The sequence below is a fragment of the Alosa sapidissima genome, chromosome 13 (genome assembly GCF_018492685.1).
Source record: "Alosa sapidissima isolate fAloSap1 chromosome 13, fAloSap1.pri, whole genome shotgun sequence".
Classification (NCBI taxonomy): Eukaryota; Metazoa; Chordata; class Actinopteri; order Clupeiformes; family Clupeidae; genus Alosa; species Alosa sapidissima.
This window is the reverse complement of record NC_055969.1, coordinates 31120220-31140593: the sequence shown is the minus strand read 5'-3', so window position 1 is coordinate 31140593 and position 20374 is coordinate 31120220. Positions and strand designations below refer to the sequence as shown.

The 20374-nt window shown below is 47.7% G+C and overlaps 1 protein-coding gene across 1 annotated transcript; it reads right to left on the bottom strand.

Moving 5' to 3' along the window:
- Positions 1-510: 510 nt before the first annotated feature.
- On the bottom strand, positions 511-19361 carry crb2a (crumbs cell polarity complex component 2a). Its single transcript, XM_042058993.1, has 13 exons — positions 19172-19361; positions 10615-11310; positions 9614-9809; positions 9255-9394; positions 8678-8848; positions 8287-8400; positions 7065-8033; positions 6250-6812; positions 5847-6012; positions 4666-5536; positions 4347-4460; positions 3713-3839; positions 511-3508 (listed from the first exon to the last, which is right to left on the bottom strand). Exons 1-13 carry the CDS (start codon positions 19239-19241, stop codon positions 3287-3289), a joined length of 4419 nt encoding a protein of 1472 aa, XP_041914927.1. The 5' UTR covers positions 19242-19361; the 3' UTR covers positions 511-3286.
- Positions 19362-20374: the final 1013 nt, after the last annotated feature.

The window sequence follows — 20374 nt, the reverse complement described above, 5'->3', positions numbered from 1 at the left end:
AAAAAAAAAAACATTTTTGCAAATGCAAATTTTGCCTTTCCTTGCATTTTATAACAGTAATGCAGTATTTTGGACATTAAAAAATGACATTGTAATTGCACAGTAGGCTTGGAAATTACTGCATTGCTGGATTGTGTACTGTAGTACCATTACTGCATAATGCTTTGTTCTGAAAAGAAAAAAAATGACAGCAGACTATAACTGTAGTTTTAATGCGGTTATTTTCTGAAAGGGACATTAGCCCTTAACATTAATAATGACAACAACAGTTGGAATAAATTGAGAAAAATATATTCAAAGAAGATAAGCAATGTGGATATAAAACAAACTAAAATTCCCTTGCAGTTATATAGGCTATAGGCTACATATAGGCAACAATGCCGCTTCATGTCCAAATTACTGCATTTCTGCTGTAAAGTGCAGTGCAATGCATTTTTTCTTTTTTGCTTGCCAAAATTCTGCATATAGCAGCAGCAGCCTACCTTAATGAACCACACTGTCCATTCCAGACATACCAAAGTATTTCTCTTTATTAGGAGAATCTCTTGATTGGAATATTTCACACACACTTCACATTACAAAATGTCTATAACAGTCTAGCTGTACAACATTGCTGTGAAATATTTCAGTGCAGTGCAGAATGCCTGTGATGCCATTAAAACATTACAAATGTGGCGGCAAAGTCCATAAACAGTAGGCCAACAAGACATTTTTCTGAGGTTAGGTGAAAGACATGTATTAAACCAAGTAAACAAGCACTGAAGCAGTTTGAAACAAAGAGAACAATGCTTTATAAAGAATTTCATAGGCTAAGACTGACCTGCTGTTATAATAACCTTTTAACATTTGCTTTCTATTTTAAATAAGTATCTGAAGCAATCTGTGTAAAACCATTGTGTACCATTGCAGTTTGGCAAAACATATCAAACTGTATAATACTTGGTGAGAGATTGTTCTACAGTATATCTGCTAAATCTTATAAAGGTGTTGTCTGTGTATGTATTCAACAGAAAGACACAAAACCAAGTGAATAGGTGCGATGAGACAGGAACACACTGTTTTGTTTATGTGTTCAAAACCTTGTGTTTGCTGACATTTGAAGAGTTTGAATTCAAAACGCTACATCCTCCATTTCAATGAATTTTCTTTTGCATTTGTTTTCCAGGTAATTTCAGTGCAACTGTAATTGGGTTATTGTTGTTTGATTTATCTTCACTTAATCAAAAACAGCAAAACTGCAATTTGCCATTTGCATTGATATTACCTGACATAATGATTTATTCATGTTTTTAAAAATGGAGATATAGCATTTTGGAACCAAACTCTTAATTTCTACTTTAGAACTATATTTATGCACAAATTGATCTGAATGTGTTTTCAATTAAAGGTGCTCATAAACACAAGTTGCTTTTGTGTATTTGTGTTTAACATGACGTGTGTGTGTGTGTGTGTGTGTGTGTGTGTGTGTGTGAAGAGAGACATTCATGTAGTGTTGTAGTGCATATCCAGTAGCACTGTACACTTAATTTTTGTTTGTGTATGGGGGTATTCACAAGAAATTATACATACCGTACACAAATATACAAATATTACTGCTGTGGGAATATTGCAGTGAGAAACATTTACTGACCTGAGTTGCAGTCTTACAGCCGGGCTACATCAGGCATGCAACTGACGCATTCTGTTTGCGAATCATAAAACATAGTTTTAGACGACCCATCTCATTTTTTTGATTGTGCGCACCGCTCCTGCGTCTGGTGTAGCTAGTTCCATTGATTACAATGGAAGCTAACTGTTGCAACATGCTCTCTGCCCAGTGTAGCCCAGCTGGTACAGTGTGTGTAGCCCAGCTGGTACAGTGGCTGACCTGTTTGGTTGCCCTACTGAAGTGGTCCTCTTGATGCACTTCTGAAATCATCACTCAGACAACACTGACGTCAAGGAGGCCTACCCATGTAGTTGCTGACATGATCATATAAGAACCACATGCCATAACTGTGTCTGTGACATACTGACAGACAAGCAAGAATGTTTTTTCTTGGTGTTAGCCAATGCCATGGTCAGCATGTAGCCATACGTATACCGAATGTTCTGTGCAGTGTTACAGTGATAGGGCTGTGCTGTGTTATGGTCATGTGAACTGTTTGTCACTGTTTGACGTTTTTTTAACTGATTGCTTTCAGAGACCACTGGAAGAGCAACAGCATCTGGGGTGAGTGGACTGTCTGTCCTATTCCCACTAGAAAAAGTGTCTGTTCCCATGAACTATACATACACCACGACATTTCATTTCATCATATACAAATGCCTCAAATGTTTATAGCACCATTTTGTTTTTGCTGACATCATTTGTAGGAGGAAACTGGATTACTAGTGTGGCACTAAACATGGCAGTTATAGTGTGATCCAGAACTCCAAAACAATTCAAAGGATTATTGTCTCTTATTTTGGGACCAATGCAGTCTAACACACTCAAATATCACTGTTTGATGAATCTGCAGTAGGAATTTACTTTGTCGAACAACTTCTTATTGATTGTCGGATCAGTGGCTCATTTGAATACCTCGGGGGTCGCTCAGCAACTAAAGCCATAGTTTTGTGTGGAGAAACTTGTTGCTTAGAAACAGGGTTTTCTCTCCACAGCGTGTAAACATAAGAAAGCAACTCGTCCTTGTCTAAGAATGTCCAGTAGAATCTCCCTTTTGTGTCTGTGAGTCTCCATCATCTCCGTCCAGAGTCTGATAAAAATATACACAAAATATACAAACTATACAACATCCACATCCATAAGTAAGAACCCCTGACGAGATGATCCAAGCGTTAGATCTGGACAGCGTACCAGGGATCATGTTGAGGTGGTTAGCTTTGGGGGTTCTACATGGATGGGTGCTCACCGCAGTGCATTCTGGGGTAGTTTTTGGGTAAAGCTCATTTTTGTCTCTGTTGTCATGAAGTAGAGCTGACCTTCAACCCAAAAGCTCAAGGGCAGATGTGCCAACAGAACTTTCTCTAATCATGACTTCATACAGGCCTTTCTCCTGTCCTCCCCCTTCCCCAAACTAACTGTGCAGGGACAAAGCCTCGGGACTCTGCTCAAACAAGTGGTCTTCATCACCACTTTCCACGGAGGAAGTTCCATAGTGGGCGTCCTGAAACTCAAATCCATAGGATCTACCATCCCTCTAGGGATCTAGTGCGATCTGTTTCCTCTCCTTTCAAAACATAGTCCATGTCCAGTTCAGCAGGGACAGAAGTATTTTTAGGGAATAAGGAAGGAGAGGAGGGGTCATATGAGTCGTTCCTCGGGGGGTAGTTTGAGCATGCTGTCCATCTCCAGGCGCGCACCGGCCACCTCCTGCTGGCTGGGGTTGTAGGCCCCCTCGGACTGGCGTTTACGGCGGGCAGTGAGCAGAATGAAGATCAAGCCGATGACCAGGATCAGCACACAAAAGCACACTAGGGGGATGATCAACACCAGCCAAGGGAAGCGCTCGCGCTGGGGCTGCTTCTGCACACACACACACACACACACACACAAAGAAGAGACAATCACAGGGAGTAAACAAGTTAAGCCACAGCACAAGTAAATGTCACCATGCACTATAACATTAGGACAGTGTATATATACTGCTTATACATATGTACTCATTGTACTGTATATAATGCACAGTATTCTACATATCTCCTTTAGGATGAAAAGAGTGATGCATACACTGGTCTCGCAGTGTGAGCCACTGAACCCTGCTGGACACAGGCACTGGAACCTGTTGAGCCGGTCAACGCAGGACCCTCCATTCAGACAGGGGTTGGAGGCACACTCGTCCACCTCTGTCTCACACCTGCGGTCAAGGAGCAAGAGCAGTGTCACTGGAGATGGACAGGACTGGGTCTTCAGTGTGCAAAGTGCAGTGATATGTTTGTGTGCTGACTGCTGAGGTCAAAAGCAACTCACTGTTTGTTTTTAAGAGACTGGGAGAGCTTGCTGACTGATAAGATAATAAGATGCTGAAGTGATTTGATAGAACAGGTAGAACATTTGCTTTGTGGTGAGGCCCAATTAGTGTTGTACACACAGTTCATTTTTAAATGAGGAACAAAGACTTCAGCACAGTGTCCATTTAGGTGCCGCAACATATATGAAAATAATGGACAATATGAAAAGTCGATGTTTAGTGTAGTTTTCTTAAGTAATTAGTTTACTACAGTATATCTAGACATGTTAGTAGCCATAAGCCCTTAGAGTATATCCATAAATTCAATTCCAGGCTAAGACTCATAAAAGGCTGTGTTATTGGTAAAGGTTATGTACACAATCTGTTCATATCGAGTTCTATGAGGGACCTCACCTATAACCTGTGAAGGCTGCAGTGCAAGTGCAGGTGCCCCCCCAAACCTCATCATGGCACGTGCCACCGTTGGCACATTCCAACTCCTCACATGGAAGAGGAGGGTAGTTCCATCTGCAAGAAGATGTCAAAAGTCGTATTACCACTATGTTTTGAGGGAAAGATGTATTTATGGTGTGCTTAATGAGAGGCACCTATAATGAGTCTGTTCAACCATATAGAATACTGTATGTTCAGTGATGTATGTTTTTTGTGAGGCAAAACTATTCTGGAACATGGACAAAGATATCTCCATTTCTATATCCCAGGGTGAACTCACTGGCAGTGGTGGCCACTGTAGTCCGGTGGGCAGGTGCAGGTGTACTGGTTGACTCCGTCCACACAGGTGCCTCCGTTCTCACAGCCGCCCTCCTCACACTCGTCCACGTCCTGTTCGCAGGTGGTGCCCGCATAACCCGCGTGGCACGTGCACTCAAACCTGCCCTGGAAGTCCGTGCAGTGGCCGTGGACGCAAGGCTCCGAGGCGCACTCGTCTGTGTCCAGCTCACACTGTAGCCCCTCCCAGCCGGGCGCACACGCGCAGCCGAACAGGTCAAACAGGTCCTCGCACGCGCCCCCGTTCCGGCAGGGGTCAGAGTCGCAGACGGGAGTGCTGGAGCACCCAGCGTGGACGACCTCGTCTCCCACCCGGTGGAAGCGGCCGGCCTGTGGCGGGTGGAGGTCATCCATGAAGGGCAGGTACACCCCCCCGACCCTCACCGCTCCCAGACACCCTTTAAAACTCTCCGCCAGGGTCACCAGCCTACCCGCCTCGTTGAGGAAGTGGAGGCCGCCGGCCAGTAGCGGGGCGCTGCTCCCGTCCGTGATGCCGTCCACGAGGATCTCCCAGGGCGAGGCGTCCTGCTCGGGGTCGGTCATGAAGATCTGGACCCTGTGCCAGCGGCCGTCCGACACCCTCCGCTGCCCGGCAAACTCCAACGCCTCCACGCTGTTCTCGCTGTGGATCTCCACCTTCAGCGCTGCGTCCAGAAGCCCCACCAGTAGGAGCTCGGCCCCGTTGGAGGCATGCAGGAGGAGCCCGTTCTCCGTTCGCGTCCGGACCTCCATGGTGACGCTGGTCACCGGGTCGGTCAACGAACCCTGGGAAGTGTACTGAAGTGGACTGTTGTCGAAGGTCGCATTAGAGATGCCTGTGAAAGAAAAGGTCGTATCAGTCCACGGTGTTAATTAAACTCAGCCATCTAACAAAACTCTTTATTACATAGTGCTATGATATACATTAATGTACACTTATGCTAAGAAGATTAATTGCAAACATCCAGTCGCCTGTGTCAATAAGTACCCAAGTGGAAACAGAGAAGAACTGACCATCGGGAGTAAACCATGTGCCTCAACAGGCAGTAATGCTTTAAAAATCAAGTTTTGCCAATGAGCCTACGCAAGGTCATTAGGGAGTAATTATTTTTGGATCCTAAAGGGGAGCAATATGCTGGAGCTTACATTCATATCCATCTGGTAGGTCCACACAGTGTCCCCCATTGACGCATGGGTCACTCATGCACCACACACGCGTCTCACAGTGTTTCCCGGTGAAGTTCAGTGGACACGAGCAGACAAAGTCGTTCCAGGTGATGGTGCACTCTCCTCCATTTAGACATGGCTCCTCCTTCAAAACCAAACCAGACACCATCACATTACATGGAAATCCCAAGTTCAGAACTTAAAGTAGATGTTGAACCTTCCAATAAGTGTTTTTTTTTTGTCAAGAACTAAACAGATATACATTTTGAGGAACAAAAGTTAGAAATGTTAAAGCTACTGGATTAGTGTTTGCTAGGATTTCACCACCTCTTCCCATCACAGTTTCAGCTCCAGCAGATACTGTTAGTGTACGATGTCATACCTTGCAGGTGTCATCACTCAGACAGTCCCGCTCCACGTTTCCAGAGTCACTCGGATAGTACACAGTGGTATACACTGAGCTGTTCCAAGCGTCCAGATCCAGGTGCACATCGTCCAAACGGACATCCTGAAGGCAACCCTTGAAGTATCCCCCCCACTCCTCCAACTCCCCTTCAGGTAGTCCACCAACATGAGCCAAATCACCAGCCTCCACCTCCACTCCAGGGAACGCACCCAAGCTGTAGCGCAGGCCTCCGAACTCAAAGTACACCATCCCGTCTTTTAGATCCACCTCTACCAGGTGCTTCTCACCGTCCGTCAGGAACACGGGAGCAATTAGCGGCGAAGCGTCCAGATGGGAGAGGACCATCACCCGACCCAGCCTCAGGAAGAGGCTAAGGTAGGGATCCTCCTGGTCCGGGTGGGCGAGCTGAAGGATCAGTCCGTCTTGTTTCAGAGAGCGCAGGAAGAAGGACACCTTGAAGTCCGTGCCATGGCTGTCGGTCACGTCGTACGACACGTAGCTCAGTGTGTCCTCGTGACTAAACGTCCAGGAAGGAAACTCTGCAGAGAGGAAGAGCATGAACATTTGAGACAAATCAACAGGGGGGAGGTATGGAGCAAGCAGCAGCATCCTGACCGCCACTCCTTTACTGTCACTCAACCGTATCTGCATGAGGCGGGAAAAGCCCCCCAAAATACACTTTCAAATATGAAGGTAGAACATGGGAAGGGACACAATGTAAGATATGTCAGCCTCTCCCTAAAATGTGGTCATCACAGATTCAGACATACAAAGCAGAACAGTCCACTCACCGTCCAAGCAGCTGTTGCCGTAGAAAGGTCGATGGCAGTCACAGTGGTAGCTGGTCCACAGGTCGACACAGGCCCCACGCTGAGAGCAGGGGTCCTCCTCACACCACTCCGTCTTGGTGCAGCCGAGCTCCATGTCCTGCATGGCGTCCTCTGGCAGGCTCTGGGGCAGGATGGGGTTGGAGTCGATGAGCAGGTCCTCCATGCATCCCACGAAGGCTCCGCCCTTCTCCAGGTGCTCGTGGTACTCGTCCGGCGCGCCGCCGATGTAGACGTGCGTGAAGGAGTCCGGGTGGTGGAAGAACGGGCCGTCGGGTGACCCGCCGCCATCGTCCGTGGTCGAGCAGCCATCCTCGTCGCAGCCAGGCCCCTTCAGCACCAGGGCCAGCCCCCGGCCCACGACCACGCTGGCGTCCCTCCATGCTCCGTCGGACACGCGTCCGGGGAAGGCCGCCTCCAGAGCGATCTCCTCGGACGCCGCCTTGGCTTTGAGCCCTCCGTCCACGATCTCCAGGGACAGGTAGCTCTCGGCGTCGCCCCGGTAGAAGAGCGTCATGTCGGGCAGAGTGGTGCGGAAGCGCAGGCGGACGCTGGGTCCTCCTCCTCCGCCGTCGCCGCCGACGTCCCTGCGCTCCCGCTCGGGGAGCAGCACCTCCACGAGGACGAAGCCGGGCACGGAGAAGGAGAAGGTGGTCGGGGTGGAGCAGACCTCGTCGTAGAAGCCGGGCTGGCAGTGGCACGTGTGCTGGTGCTCGTCCCCTTCCAGCCACGGCACGCAGGCGGCGGCGTTCAGGCACTCGTGCTCTACACAGCCCAGGAGCTGGACGTCGCAGTCGTGGCTGCCCCAGGGCAGCTCTCCCGTCTCGGCCGCAGGGCAGTGGCAGGTGTAGGAGGCCACCCCGTCTTCACACGAGCCTCCGTTCTGACACGGCTGGCTCTCACACTCATCAATGTTCACCTCACAGGAGTCACCTTTTCCACAAGGAGGAAAACCGTCAGGTTCAGAAAAGGCATCAACCTGTTCTATTTTTGTCTTCTAGACCTTTCTGTTCCAAAGGGATCCAACCTTGAATACAGTACAAATCTAAATACTGTATCTTGGAACTTACATATATAGTATATAGTATGAAGTGTTTAACTGAGACATGAACCAGTCACTGAAATATTTACAACTGTTAATGTTGTCATTGTTTACTATAGAGAATGTGGAAATAAATGTACATACCTGTAAACCCATCAGGGCAGACACACATATATGCATTGACTAGGTCCTCACAGGTCCCTCCATTTTGACACGGCTCAGACTCACATTCATCAATGTCGACTGAGCAGTTCTCTCCTATGGATAAGCGGGAGGTTTAGCTTCACAAACGTTATGTATAAGCTTGGCTGAGTAACACATTTACAGATTCTGACCTGGCCCCTGACCATTACATTTAGTGGCTTTAAAAGTCCAAATTCAATTAGCTAACAGCAAAAGATTTCTCTATTTTCTAATCCTTCTAGTCCAAATTATAAAGTTGCACATACTAACATGTATAGTAGTATAGTAAATTCCTATCAAACGAGAAGAGAAGGCCCTCCAACTCTAGTGTGCTCTCAGACTAATGACCAACCTGTGAAGCCAGGCTGGCACTGACAGACATATCCAGCTGCATGTGCGTAGCTGAACTCCCAGCCTTCCTCCCAGCTGGCAGGGTCAGACCTCTGGAAGCATTCGCCATCGTTCAGACAGGGGCCAGCCGCACACTCGTCAATGTCCACCTCACAGTTGTCTCCCTCATAACCTGGAACGACCATAATGTTAGCCAGCTCACACAGACCGACAGTGATGCACGCCAATCTAACAGCAAGTTCCACCAGTCATTTCAATCGTGACACTTGACCCTTTCAAGATGTTTCACCTATAGTCTTCTACTAAACAAGCTCATCTCAGTACATCGTCTTTTAACTTTCTTGAGTGCACATATCATGTTGTCAATATCATGGTAAAGAGAACAGATGTTTAAAAAGCTAATGTTGGGCAATTCCACGCAAAACTGTCACATCCATAATGCCAACACAATGCCATAGTATTTAGTTGCTGTTATGGATGTGACAGTTTTGCATGGAATTGCCCTCTTAAATTGAAAATAAATGTAATTTTAAGCTTCCGGCGCCATAAATCGGAGTGTATGAACTTGGGTGTAGCACCTTCCCAGCAGGTGCAGTGGTACTCGTTGGTGCCCTCCTCACAGGTGCCCCCATGCTGGCATGGGAGTGAAGCACACTCGGGGATGTCCTCCTCACAGTGGTCTCCCATGAAGCCAGTGCCTGAGCAGTCACACTCATAACTGAAACACGCCAAAGGGATGGTTATGTGTGAGCACATCCATTTTTCTACATTGTAATGTGCCATTAAATATCAGTTTACAGATCATTTTCATTCCACATATGATGCTTGACCATATTGTAAGTAGAACTATACTTCTTCACTTATCACTTATTGGTTTACACATGTTTATTTTCCCACTGATCAGGAGAATGTGGACTGTTGTAGGGTGAGCTGTTACCTGTTCACCATGTCAATGCACGCAGCTCCATTGAGGCAGGGGTCACTTTCACACTCATCAATATCAATCTCGCAGTCCAGCCCTTCGAAGCCAGGCACACACTCACAGGTGTACAGACCAATCAGGTCGTGACAGGTAGCTCCATTGTGACATGGGCTTGAGGCACACTCATCAATCTCCACCTCACAGTTCATACCTGGCCAAAGGTATTCAGAAGAAAAAAAATTACAACCACAAAATGGAAACCACAGAGTATCTGTTAGTGTGGTCCCTTTCAAATCATTAAATCACAGTGCCCTGCCAACTAGCCTTTTTGGACGTTCAATGTATTATTTTATTAAAATACGGGCCATTTTCCGTTTCTAACACCAAAAACCTCTATTTCTCATCAATAACTGGCTTTCATTATGAGACACTGGCAAACATGGCGTGTCCTCTTTACTTGTCTGAGAGTCTACAGCCAGTGGGGTTGTTCTGGCTGATGCATGACCTGAGGAATGCATTCCTGCTGTACTTTCCCCATGTGCCACAGATACCAGCCAGGCCTCCTGATGTTTTACAGGCCTTCTCACTTATGAGGAGAGAAAAGAGGTGGTGTGTTTTCCTTCACTCTGTGAGAAACGGCTATGAAAGCTTCAGAGTGCTGATAAGGGGGCCTGAGTCAAACTACATCTTCCAGAATGCATCACTGTCTCACTTCAGATCAGCACATACTTTCGAAAAAGCCAAGTCAAATCTTTCCAGAAAAGGAGTTGCTTGCAAGCAAACAGACTCCACTATCTCAAATGCTTATTATGATTGATTGTATGATCGAACATAAGGCAAAGAGAATATGGGCAATTCCGCGCAAAACTGTCACATCCATAACGCCAACAATGTAATGGACGTGACAGTTTTGAGGAATGATATTGCCCATATCATTTCTGCGCTTCAGTGAAGTCGTGCTGAATTCATAAGTGGGTGTTGGTTGGACGTTTGAATTTGAGGAAAGGTATTCGCACCTGTGTACCCCAGCAGACACTCGCAGATGTAGCGATCCTTCAGGTTGACACAAGTGCCATTGTTCTCGCAGGGATGCGACGCGCACTCATTGATGTCAATCTCGCAGTTGTAACCCTGGAAACCAGGCACGCAGAAACAGTGATACTCCGCCACGCCGTCCATACAGATAGCCCCGTTCTGGCACGGGTGCGAGAGGCACTCGTCGACATCCTCCTCGCAGTTGTCCCCGTCGAACCCCGTGGCGCAGTGGCACTCGTAGCCATCGGGCAGCCGCGAGCAAGTCCCGTTGTTTTTACAGGGCTCGTCGGTACAGTCCACCACGCGTAAGCTGCAGTCCTCGCCCCCGAAGCCCGTCGGGCAGTAGCAGGAGTAGCCGTTGACCCCGTCCACGCACTCCGTCCGCACGCTGTCGCAGGGGTTGCTCTCGCACTCGTCCACGTCCTCAGTGCAGTTGGTTCCGGCGAAGCCGTCGGGGCAGATGCAGGTGTAGTCCGCGGTGCCAGGGGTGCTCTCACATTCAGGGCAGGGTGCGTATAGGCAGGCGTCGTACAGCTCGTCGCAGTCCTTCCCCATGTACCGCACCTCCTCTTGCGTGTCGCACAGGCACACGTAGTCGTCCATGGTGTCCACACAGGTGCCTCCATTTTGGCAAGGAGAGGACGTGCACATGTCTGATGTGGCTGTGCAGAATGTCCCTGTAAGAAAAGGTACAGTAGGTGCAAATTTGTACACATGGATCATTTGTCTTGGGGAACAATAGGATTTCACTGATGGACAAATGTTGTAAACCAAAAACAGGGTGAAGGCCGACGTGGAACCTGCTGTGCAACAGTTGGTGACAGGTTAAGCCAGATTATCTCAATTCAGGCAAATTGTTGCCTAAAACTGACTTTGATAAGAATAATTCTTCTGATAAACACCAGTGGGTGGACCTTTAAAAGGAGACAAGAAACTCTCTCTGATTATAAACTTTCACAAAGTTCACAGGTCACAAGGATTTGAAACACTGTCTCAAATTGGCTGAATGGACTCCACGGAGTAGCCTGTGTGTGTGTGTGTGTGTGTTTACCAAGACCTCTAAATCCTCCCCTGTCCTACAGTAATTCTAACGCTCCAACTGTGCCGTGAAGACTCCCCGAGTGTCTGGAAATTTAACGGCCTCTGTCACGGCAAAGGGCCCCTCAGCGTGAGAGCCTCACCTAGAATGTCCCACGCCACAAACCCACTTTCCACTCGCTTTGTCTTCAGCGGCTGGAGTCATGCTCATTGACGGCCTCTTAACAATAGGCATCTGGTGTGACTCAAAGCCTAATCTTTGCCTGTCACTCTGGGGGGGCAAGACCTGGACCACCCTCTGGGCGATAAATCAACCAAACAGCACAACAACAAAAACAACAGTAAATAAAGGCGTGAGAAAGAAGGCTAATCAGCACCGCGGAGAGAAAGCCAGCTAATGAATCTCAAAGCTTCTCGTTACGAGTGTTTGCTTAATTCGTTTGATTAACACCGTTTGCAGTCGTTAGTTGTTTGTGTTTTGTTGTAGACACTCACGAGCGGTCCACAGGGTAACCCTTGACAGCGTGCTGGACTGTGTCTCTGGCTAGAAGGTAAAGTTTAACTGCCCTGCTTTTTTTTTTTCCCCCAAGTCTGATGTGCGCAGGGCGGATCCATCCCATATCTCCAATTTAACACCCTGCTGCTCATGTTTCCTCCCTTCCTGCTGGGAATCCCAAACTGGAAAACTCAACCTAATGAATCTGGGCCAGTTACATGGCCCATTACATTTCTAATGATCCATAGACGGCAACAATGCAAGGAGTTTTTCAACACTCTCACAGTATAAGGGATTAGGTCATCAGCATGTGCTTTGTGTGGCGCTTTCCAATTCCTTTAGATTTTTTTTTTTATCAAAGCTGTTCATCCTATTGTGTTTTAATTTGGTACCCAGCGAAAGTTTCACACCCAGGGAACAGACTTGGCATAGTTGCCCTTCATAAATGACTTACTAGTGAGAGTGTGTGTGTGTGTGTGTGTGTGTGGTGTGTGTGTGTGTGTGTATTACAATGCTGATAGGTGCTGGACTGCTGTCTGGGCCTCCTCAGCTGGCCTTTCTATGTGAACGAGGCTGAATGCATTTAGAAGAGGCAAGAGGGGGGATTTCTGGCAATCCGTTGTCTATAACAACCAGCCAATGGTGTGAAAGCTTTGTTGAGTCACTGCGAATTCCACAGAACGGGCCAACCCCGTTCCCCAACCCCTCCGCGCCCCCGACCCGGGGCCCCATCCCCCGCACTTTGATCAGTGTTCTGCGCCCAAATTTTCATTCGAGTGGAAGATATTAACGACCAGAAAAGAGACAGAGGGAGGGCTTTGGAGTCAGGAATGTAGAAACATGCTGGTGTGGTGGAGAACAGCATCATGTATGCCTCAGCTGTACACAGCGTGTGTGTGTGTGTGTGGGAAGGGAGGGGGGGGGGGGGGGTTGGGGGTTCTAGAGGACCCAATGTGGACATAGTCCCAGCACTCCTTTCGATTAACCTTGTGGGCACAAGAGCAGGTTCACCTTGCGGGCTCCAAGCAACAGATGGCTTTGGTCTTAATCTGCCCCTGGAACCAGTGCTGGCATCTGACTGGGTGTTAAGTGAGACCAGGGTTGTGGACGCGGCAGATGGAGAGAGTTGTCTTCAACTCTCCACCCCCACCCTCCGCTGCACCACCCACCTCTCCGTCCATCTCACTGTACTCCAACACCACGTGGGTCGTGTAAGGTAGCGGCCGGGCGCCTCCGTCTCCGTGTGCCCAAACGCCCCCCCCCCCCCGGTCCTGTGACACTGATCTGGCCTGAGCTGCCCACTGGGCGTGGGCACACCCGGTGCTGTAGGGGCACCTCTCGTGATTAAGGAGGGGGCAGAGCAGAGCCCGGCGTGAGGCGGGGAGAGGGGCCGAGCCACATGCTCCATTAAGAGTGGAATAAAGGAGCCTTATTAGCTCCCGACTGCGGCCCGATCCAGGAGCCGTCCTTCCTATATAAACCAATTACACTCTGAATGCACCAGGCAGACATGTGACTGCTGGGAAAGTGACTTCAATCATGCCACTCTTTGTTAAAGACTTATTTCCCTAACAAAAGAGAACTATCACATAAATGGCCTTGACCAAGTAAGAAATACAGACACAAGTTGTCCATTGTAAATGGGGAGCATTTATCAGACATGGAATTTAAGGTTTTAACCTAATCCATTTTTAATGAATAATTTTGTTTCTGTGGTGAAGAAAAGTGTGAAACACAACATTTAATCAACATCAAAGAGTTAGTATCAGGGCTCCAGAAATCTCTTTATCAGCTTGCTAGCCTGCAAGCTGAACGCTCTGTCACAACACACAGAGCTTATGGAGTGATGTGATTCTCAGAGCAACAAAAGCAGATGCCACAGAGAAACTCAGAAACGCTAAGCCCGCTCCCAAAGTGCCCCCCCCCTCCCAACCAAACAAAGTTCTGTCACATGGCTGAAAGGAAGAAGGAGTGCCCGAGCGTTTCCCAGCCCGAGTATCTTTGTCTCTTTCTAGGAGCTGCGCTGAGACATTTCCACCTGCTGAAGAGAAAAAACAAAACCTCTTCTCAATTCTGGTCACTTGGTTCCCCATCCCCCGGAGTCCGGGAAAGGGACCAGCGAACACATGACTCCAGCCGGAATTGTCCAGGGAAAAAAAAAAAAAGAAGAAAAGAGCAGCAGTTGCCGTGGCAGCCCGTGAAGTTATGCGGCTGGCTCAGTCAGGGCTGCTGACCCCCGCTGACCCCTGGGACCTGCCTCCATCTCACTCGGCTGTGGCCTGGGAGACGTGACTTGATGCGGGGGTGGGGTGGTGTGGTGTGGGTGGATGAAGGAGGAGTAGGTGATGGAGGTGGTGAAGGAGGAGGAGGAGGAGGAGGAGGAGGGGTGAGGGGTGAGGGGTGAGGGACACAGTTGGAGATGGTGCCAAGCGGCTTCACCTCGTGCTAACCCCCTGGTGGAAAGCCTCCGAGGGCGCCAGCCTGGCCTAGCTGGCCGTCTTCACGGCAGGTTCACACTTCGGCTGCCAGCGGCCCGCAAATCTGCCGGTTGGCACGACATCGAGGCGTAAGATTGGTCGAGTCCGCTTAGTCTGCTTCCGTTGCCTCTCAAACACACATCCATAACAAAACGAAGTGAATAAATCAAAACTAACAAATAAAAAAAACAATCAAAAATCCCAACGCCGCCCTAATCGGCTGATGAGTCCATAAAGCAATTGCAAGTGTCCTGCTGTGTGCATCTTAGTGGGAGGTGATTAGTCCAGTAGGTGGATGGACTGACTAATAAGTCAATTCAAAAACTCATTTGAAACGGTCACTATTATGTTCCCCAGCATCAGATTTCAATATACTGCTGATGTACTATCTGGTACATCTGGTGCACAAAACGGACTTCAGTTGTATAGGAGACTGCAGGCTTTATCATCACCTTTAACAGAGGAGTAGAAGCACCCATCTGAAGTATTTTTTATTATTATTCAGTGAGGATAGTATTTAAGATAATTTAGGAGAGGATTCTACTGAGTTTATGTAATGCAGATTAAAGTTCATTGCCCCTGGTAAAATAAATGATGCAATGGAATCGAGAGTAATCTGGCATTTCCACATAAATGCATTCCACAGGAGTGACTGAACTCTTGCACTCCTCTCTCACATAAAGACACTCTAAAGTGATTTTGTTCATCTCAAAGACATGTCCTCCCCTTAGTATCTCATAACAAATAGCGATATCCTCTTTCCTTATCAGTAGGAAATGTGCTGCCTGGTGGGTGTGCCTCCGTGTGCCTGCTGCAGAGCTGTCAGATCAGGGCTTGTCCAGGTGCCACTTGGCTGGATGCCGTCCAGGTCAGGGCCGAGACACCACTGGCCCCGCTGACCTCCGCAGGCTTTCTCTGCAGTAATCGGCAAGGATCGCCGGTCCATCCCCCCTGTCCAGCTGCCCTAAGCTCCTGATAGCAGGATACCTTCAAGGATTATGACTAAGTAGCCTCACACATCTATGTGCGCACACACATGGACACACAAACACACAGATACACACATGGACACACAAGCACACAAGTGCACGGCTCCTCTTGCTGTTGCATATATATGTGGTGACAAACTACGACCACAGTTCAAAAGCATTGGATTAGTGTGGAAATTCGGACGGCGTGGTGGGGATTTATTTCACATGTTCAAGCCTCAAATCTGTAAGCATGTCATTCCAAATTCACTTGAGGAGGAAATGAATCATGATGTATCAAAAGACTTCAGCCATTTAGACCTCTCACTGAACACACACACACACACACACACACACACACATACATACATACTCAGACGCAAGCACTCACACACAGACACAAGCACTCACACCCACATATACAGGCCTCCAATGAATCACCCACATGCCTAGCACAGAATGGCACAGACTGATCCCTAAGCAGAGGTTACGTGAGTGGGGGTGGCGGAGGCCCTGTCGGGGGTAGGGAGGGTGGAGGGGTAAGAATCTGGGGGTTGTGGTGTGTGTGTGTGCGTGTGTGTGTGTGTGTGTGCGTGTGTGTGCGTGTGTGTGTCAGGGGCCCGTCTGTTGCTTGGCAGCAGCCATCTCTCTCACCTGCCTTATCTCTCTTCTCGGCCACTCTGACGGACAGCAGGGGCCCTGTCATAGCTAAGACATTCCCCCCATTGTGATGTCAGCGCCCCCACCCTGGCGGTATCGGCGGTATCTGCGCTGGTATGCCACTTATCTGTGAACAGCGTGCCTAGCCACCCCAGCCGTGGCTGTGACACTCTCTCACACACACACACACACACACACACACACACACACACACACACACACACACCTCTTAAATGTGTGTGCAGGGTTGTCTGGGCCTTGTCTACACGGTGTGTGTGGATATACTCATGTTTGGGTCGCGGGTATCTCTGAGATGCCAGATCTGTTGAGAGACTACGGCGCTAAGATTGAGCCTGTCACTCAGGTTGACTGCACACTGTGGCAAAATATATCACCATGCAACATGTCACGTTTTGAAAATGCACAACCTGAAGGATGTTCTGCATGTTATTTGTCTTGGTTGAATTATCTCCTTGTGAGGTGTTTTTTGGAATGTCCATTAAACTTTTATATTTGAACACCTATATAATATGAAAGTGTTTCTGTTTTTTTACGGCATTACACCATACTATATAGATTAAACAAACACAACACAAACACTGCTTCCATCCTCATTTCCTATACAGTAGGAAAAGAAAACCCTGTTCTCAATTAGATCAGCTTTTCGAGATCACTCCAGACTCACTACCAGAGAAAGAGGAAGCTTATGCCGCAGAGTGAAGCCAACCATGAAATAACCTTATCCAAACCATGAAATAACCTTATCCAAACCACAGCCACCTCTGGAAAACAAGCCTGGAATAACATGGGGAAACAGAGACAAGCTGTGTGGATATCAAGCAGGTATCAGCATTGCACATTATATCTAACAGCATGTGGTCCACCTGTGGTGAGGTTTTCTTGTGGATCTAGGTTCTGATTGACCGCGCGAGCATCTCTGGGAGAGCCTGGTGTCGTGACAGCCTTCACAGAGGGGATACTGGAGCTGAAGTCATGCGTGCTGGATGGCGCAGCCGACTGTGGCCAAACGGGCCAGATGCTCTATTGTGGTGCCTAAGTAAACCATCCAGAGAGAGGCTCTGTGTCTGGGAGCCCCTTGGTGGTCATCACACGGATGAACCCATGAACCTGTTCACCCTCCATCTCTCTCTCTCTCTCTATCTATCTCTCCCTCCCTCCCTCTCTCTATCTATCTCTCCCTCTCTCTGATCTTGCCTGAGGAATGCATCTCTCCTTAATCAGTGTGTCTACTTTAAGAGGTGAAGGGAGGCCTGGGGACCTTAAGACAGTGAAGGGTGGCCCTGGGCTATCTGATGACCTGTGGCCTGCTAGAATGGGAGAGAGGGAAAGAGAGAGAGAGAGAGAGAGAGAGAGGCAGAGAAAAGGGAGACTGCCATTGACACATGACTGAGGACTCCAAGTCCTGCGCTCTGTCTATTTTCACATACTGCAGGGGGTGAGAGATGTAAATAAACTTTCACCATAACCTTTGCCCGCCATTGACTAAACACTAACACACACACAAAACTCATTACTGGGATAAAAAGGTAATATCCGTACTTGTTTGTTAGACAACAGATTGTTTGTTTTACTGAACACAGTGGGATCTAACTAGAGGATCCAACCAGCGATAATTCAAAAGGTCCCTTTGGGGAGCGTTGGAGCGTTGGCCTAGGAGTGAACTTGTATACTCCAAAACAAACACTTTAGCATGCAAACTGAGTTACGTAAAGATGTATGTTACATTCTCTCTACATTCTTGCTTATTATGTGTGATTGCAAAAGATATTGCAAACATTAACTCAGAATATTGAGGAAAGTTCACAGATCTAAACTAATAGAAACTAATGAAACTGATAATTGCACATGAGATAAACTACATACGTTTGATCCTCTGCAATGTTTGTCTGCCATAAAAGAACATTTGGTCTAGGATATTTCCTTTTTTAGTGATTGTTTTTTTAATTTTTTTTTTTAAGTTTATTCATGCATGCTTCAGGCTCTGCTGTTGAAACTTCTACATGTTTGGTGAAGTTTGTGATTTCAATCTGACAACAACAGTTTTCCTCCAAACAAGGGGTGTTGGTGGCCAAAGCAAACAGCGTTCGTTAAAAGTGATTAGCCCAAAATTCCAGTCCTTCATAGGCACCCCATAATGCCCTCGAAATTACTCGGAACCTGTTGCCATGGCAATGGCCAACAATGGCAGCGGCCAACCCCCTTAGCTGTCTATTCCAGACTCTCTTATGGGGGTGCAGGGGGGGGAAATAGGCCAAAAGAAGAAAAGAGCCTCCCAAGCCCCTCGGCTGCACCGCATACCCATCTGCACCACTCCAAACACGAGTGGGAGAGAAGGAGGGGGGGGGCACTAGTTTTAAAGCTTAGCAACAAGTGGTCCAATTACTACAGAGAGAGAGAGATGTGGACAGCAAAGAAAGATCATTTTTTTAAAAGTTGAAGTTTCCGCAATTTCGATTTTCTATTATAAACCTTTTTTTAGGGGAGGGGGGTAATATTGTGGCTGCATGCATAATCTTTAAACTAAGAATATTTTTTACATTAAGAAGTAAAGAGTGTTTCGATATTATAAACATTAGATAATTAGAAACCTACTTCACCATACTTACCATAAAAATCTGTTTTGATTATATTGTATTTAAACATCATATAATCTGGGTTTAGGGTTACTTACACTTATTTGCTGTATTCAAAGATTTTTGAGAGAAATGTGAGTTAATGAGTAAATCTGACTGCTCAACAGGTTGTTTTTACAGCATAGAGAACGACACTAATACAGCCTCCAGCCTCCAGAAATTTCATGAAAACGTTAATTGGAACCTGTGTTAGACTATACAGGTGCTGTACATTTTCTGATGCAAAAATAGTAGATTGGACTCACCCCATTTGAACATCATCATAGTGATGAAGAGGACTTTGTGGAAACTTGAATGTATTCTGCTTAACTCCATGGCAAAAGTGATGGACCCAAACCTTCTTGGAGCCAAAAAAATTAAAATAAAAAATAAATTCACTTCAGCGGTTCCAATTCTGGCATCCTGGAGTTGGATAGTCCTTTTCTCAGTGGCGAGTGTTCTGCGTGCTACAGGCACCCATGCTCGGTCACTAATGAGCACCACGGCAGTGTCCGCCTGGACAGGCAGAGCTTGGCTGTGTAATCACCCAGGAAGAGAGGTGGGGAAAACTCGGAGTGGAGCGGTGCGGAGCGGGTGGAGGGGGACGACTCCCACCCAGGCGCGCTCTCTGCCAGAGTGGGTCCACTCACTGACTGGCTTTGGCTGACCTCACGCTGAAATGGCAACCCTGACCAATTGTGACTCTCGTGGAGGCATCCGATTCAAACCATCACCAAACAAAAACTCCCAAGTTCCCACAGTGTGTATTAAGAGTGCAATACAACACTTAGCAGTTGAGTTCACACACAGAATCTTGAGTGTGTTACATGCACTTGTGCCCTTCTATACTAATGGGATTGTCCTGAAGTCTGGATCCATGTCATGGGGAGATGAGTCCACTCCGGGTTTTCATGCCCCATTCATGGAAATGGCCAGCAGCACCAGTGAGATGGGTGTGAGGGAGTGTGAGGGGGGACTTAACTCCCCGCAGATCAACACACTTAGTACAACCTTGTTACAGCCACACTCCCTCTAAATCCCAGTCTCTTACTCAATGGGACTCCTGCGCAGTGGTTGAGTTGAAGCTCTTAGTGCCACCAGGGACAGGAGCACAGCTCGCTCCTCAGACCGGGGCCTCTCCGGCACCACGAGCAGCCCATCACTCAAGAGCCCAGAGAAGGCCCCTCCCCACTGGTCAAGCCAGACAAACAATAGATGCTCATCAGATCTATAGACCTGCTTGTCTTGACTTCCATCCCAGAAGACGACAACGGATAAACCAAGGAAAATATAATTACTTGACTCTAGATGGGTGGGTAGGTGTGTGGATGTTGGGGGGGGGGGTGTTTTGCTTTGCTGTGCTTAGGTAATGCTTTGTGAGCATGGCATGTTTCAGTAAGGCATGGTCTTACTCATGTGGGTTATCTATTGTTTTAAGATGTTTTGTACAACGGTGAAGATCACATGCA

Bases quoted from the DNA above. Each gene is read 5' to 3' on its own strand.
- crb2a (XM_042058993.1), bottom strand. From the start codon at position 19,241: ATGGAGTTAAGCAGAATACATTCAAGTTTCCACAAAGTCCTCTTCATC. The intron at 11,311-19,171 runs GTGAGTCCAATC...CTTTTCTTACAG, and splicing joins TATGATGATGTTCAAATGGG to GGACATTCTGCACAGCCACA. The intron at 3,840-4,346 runs GTGAGGTCCCTC...CCTTGACCGCAG, and splicing joins GCAGCCTTCACAGGTTATAG to GTGTGAGACAGAGGTGGACG.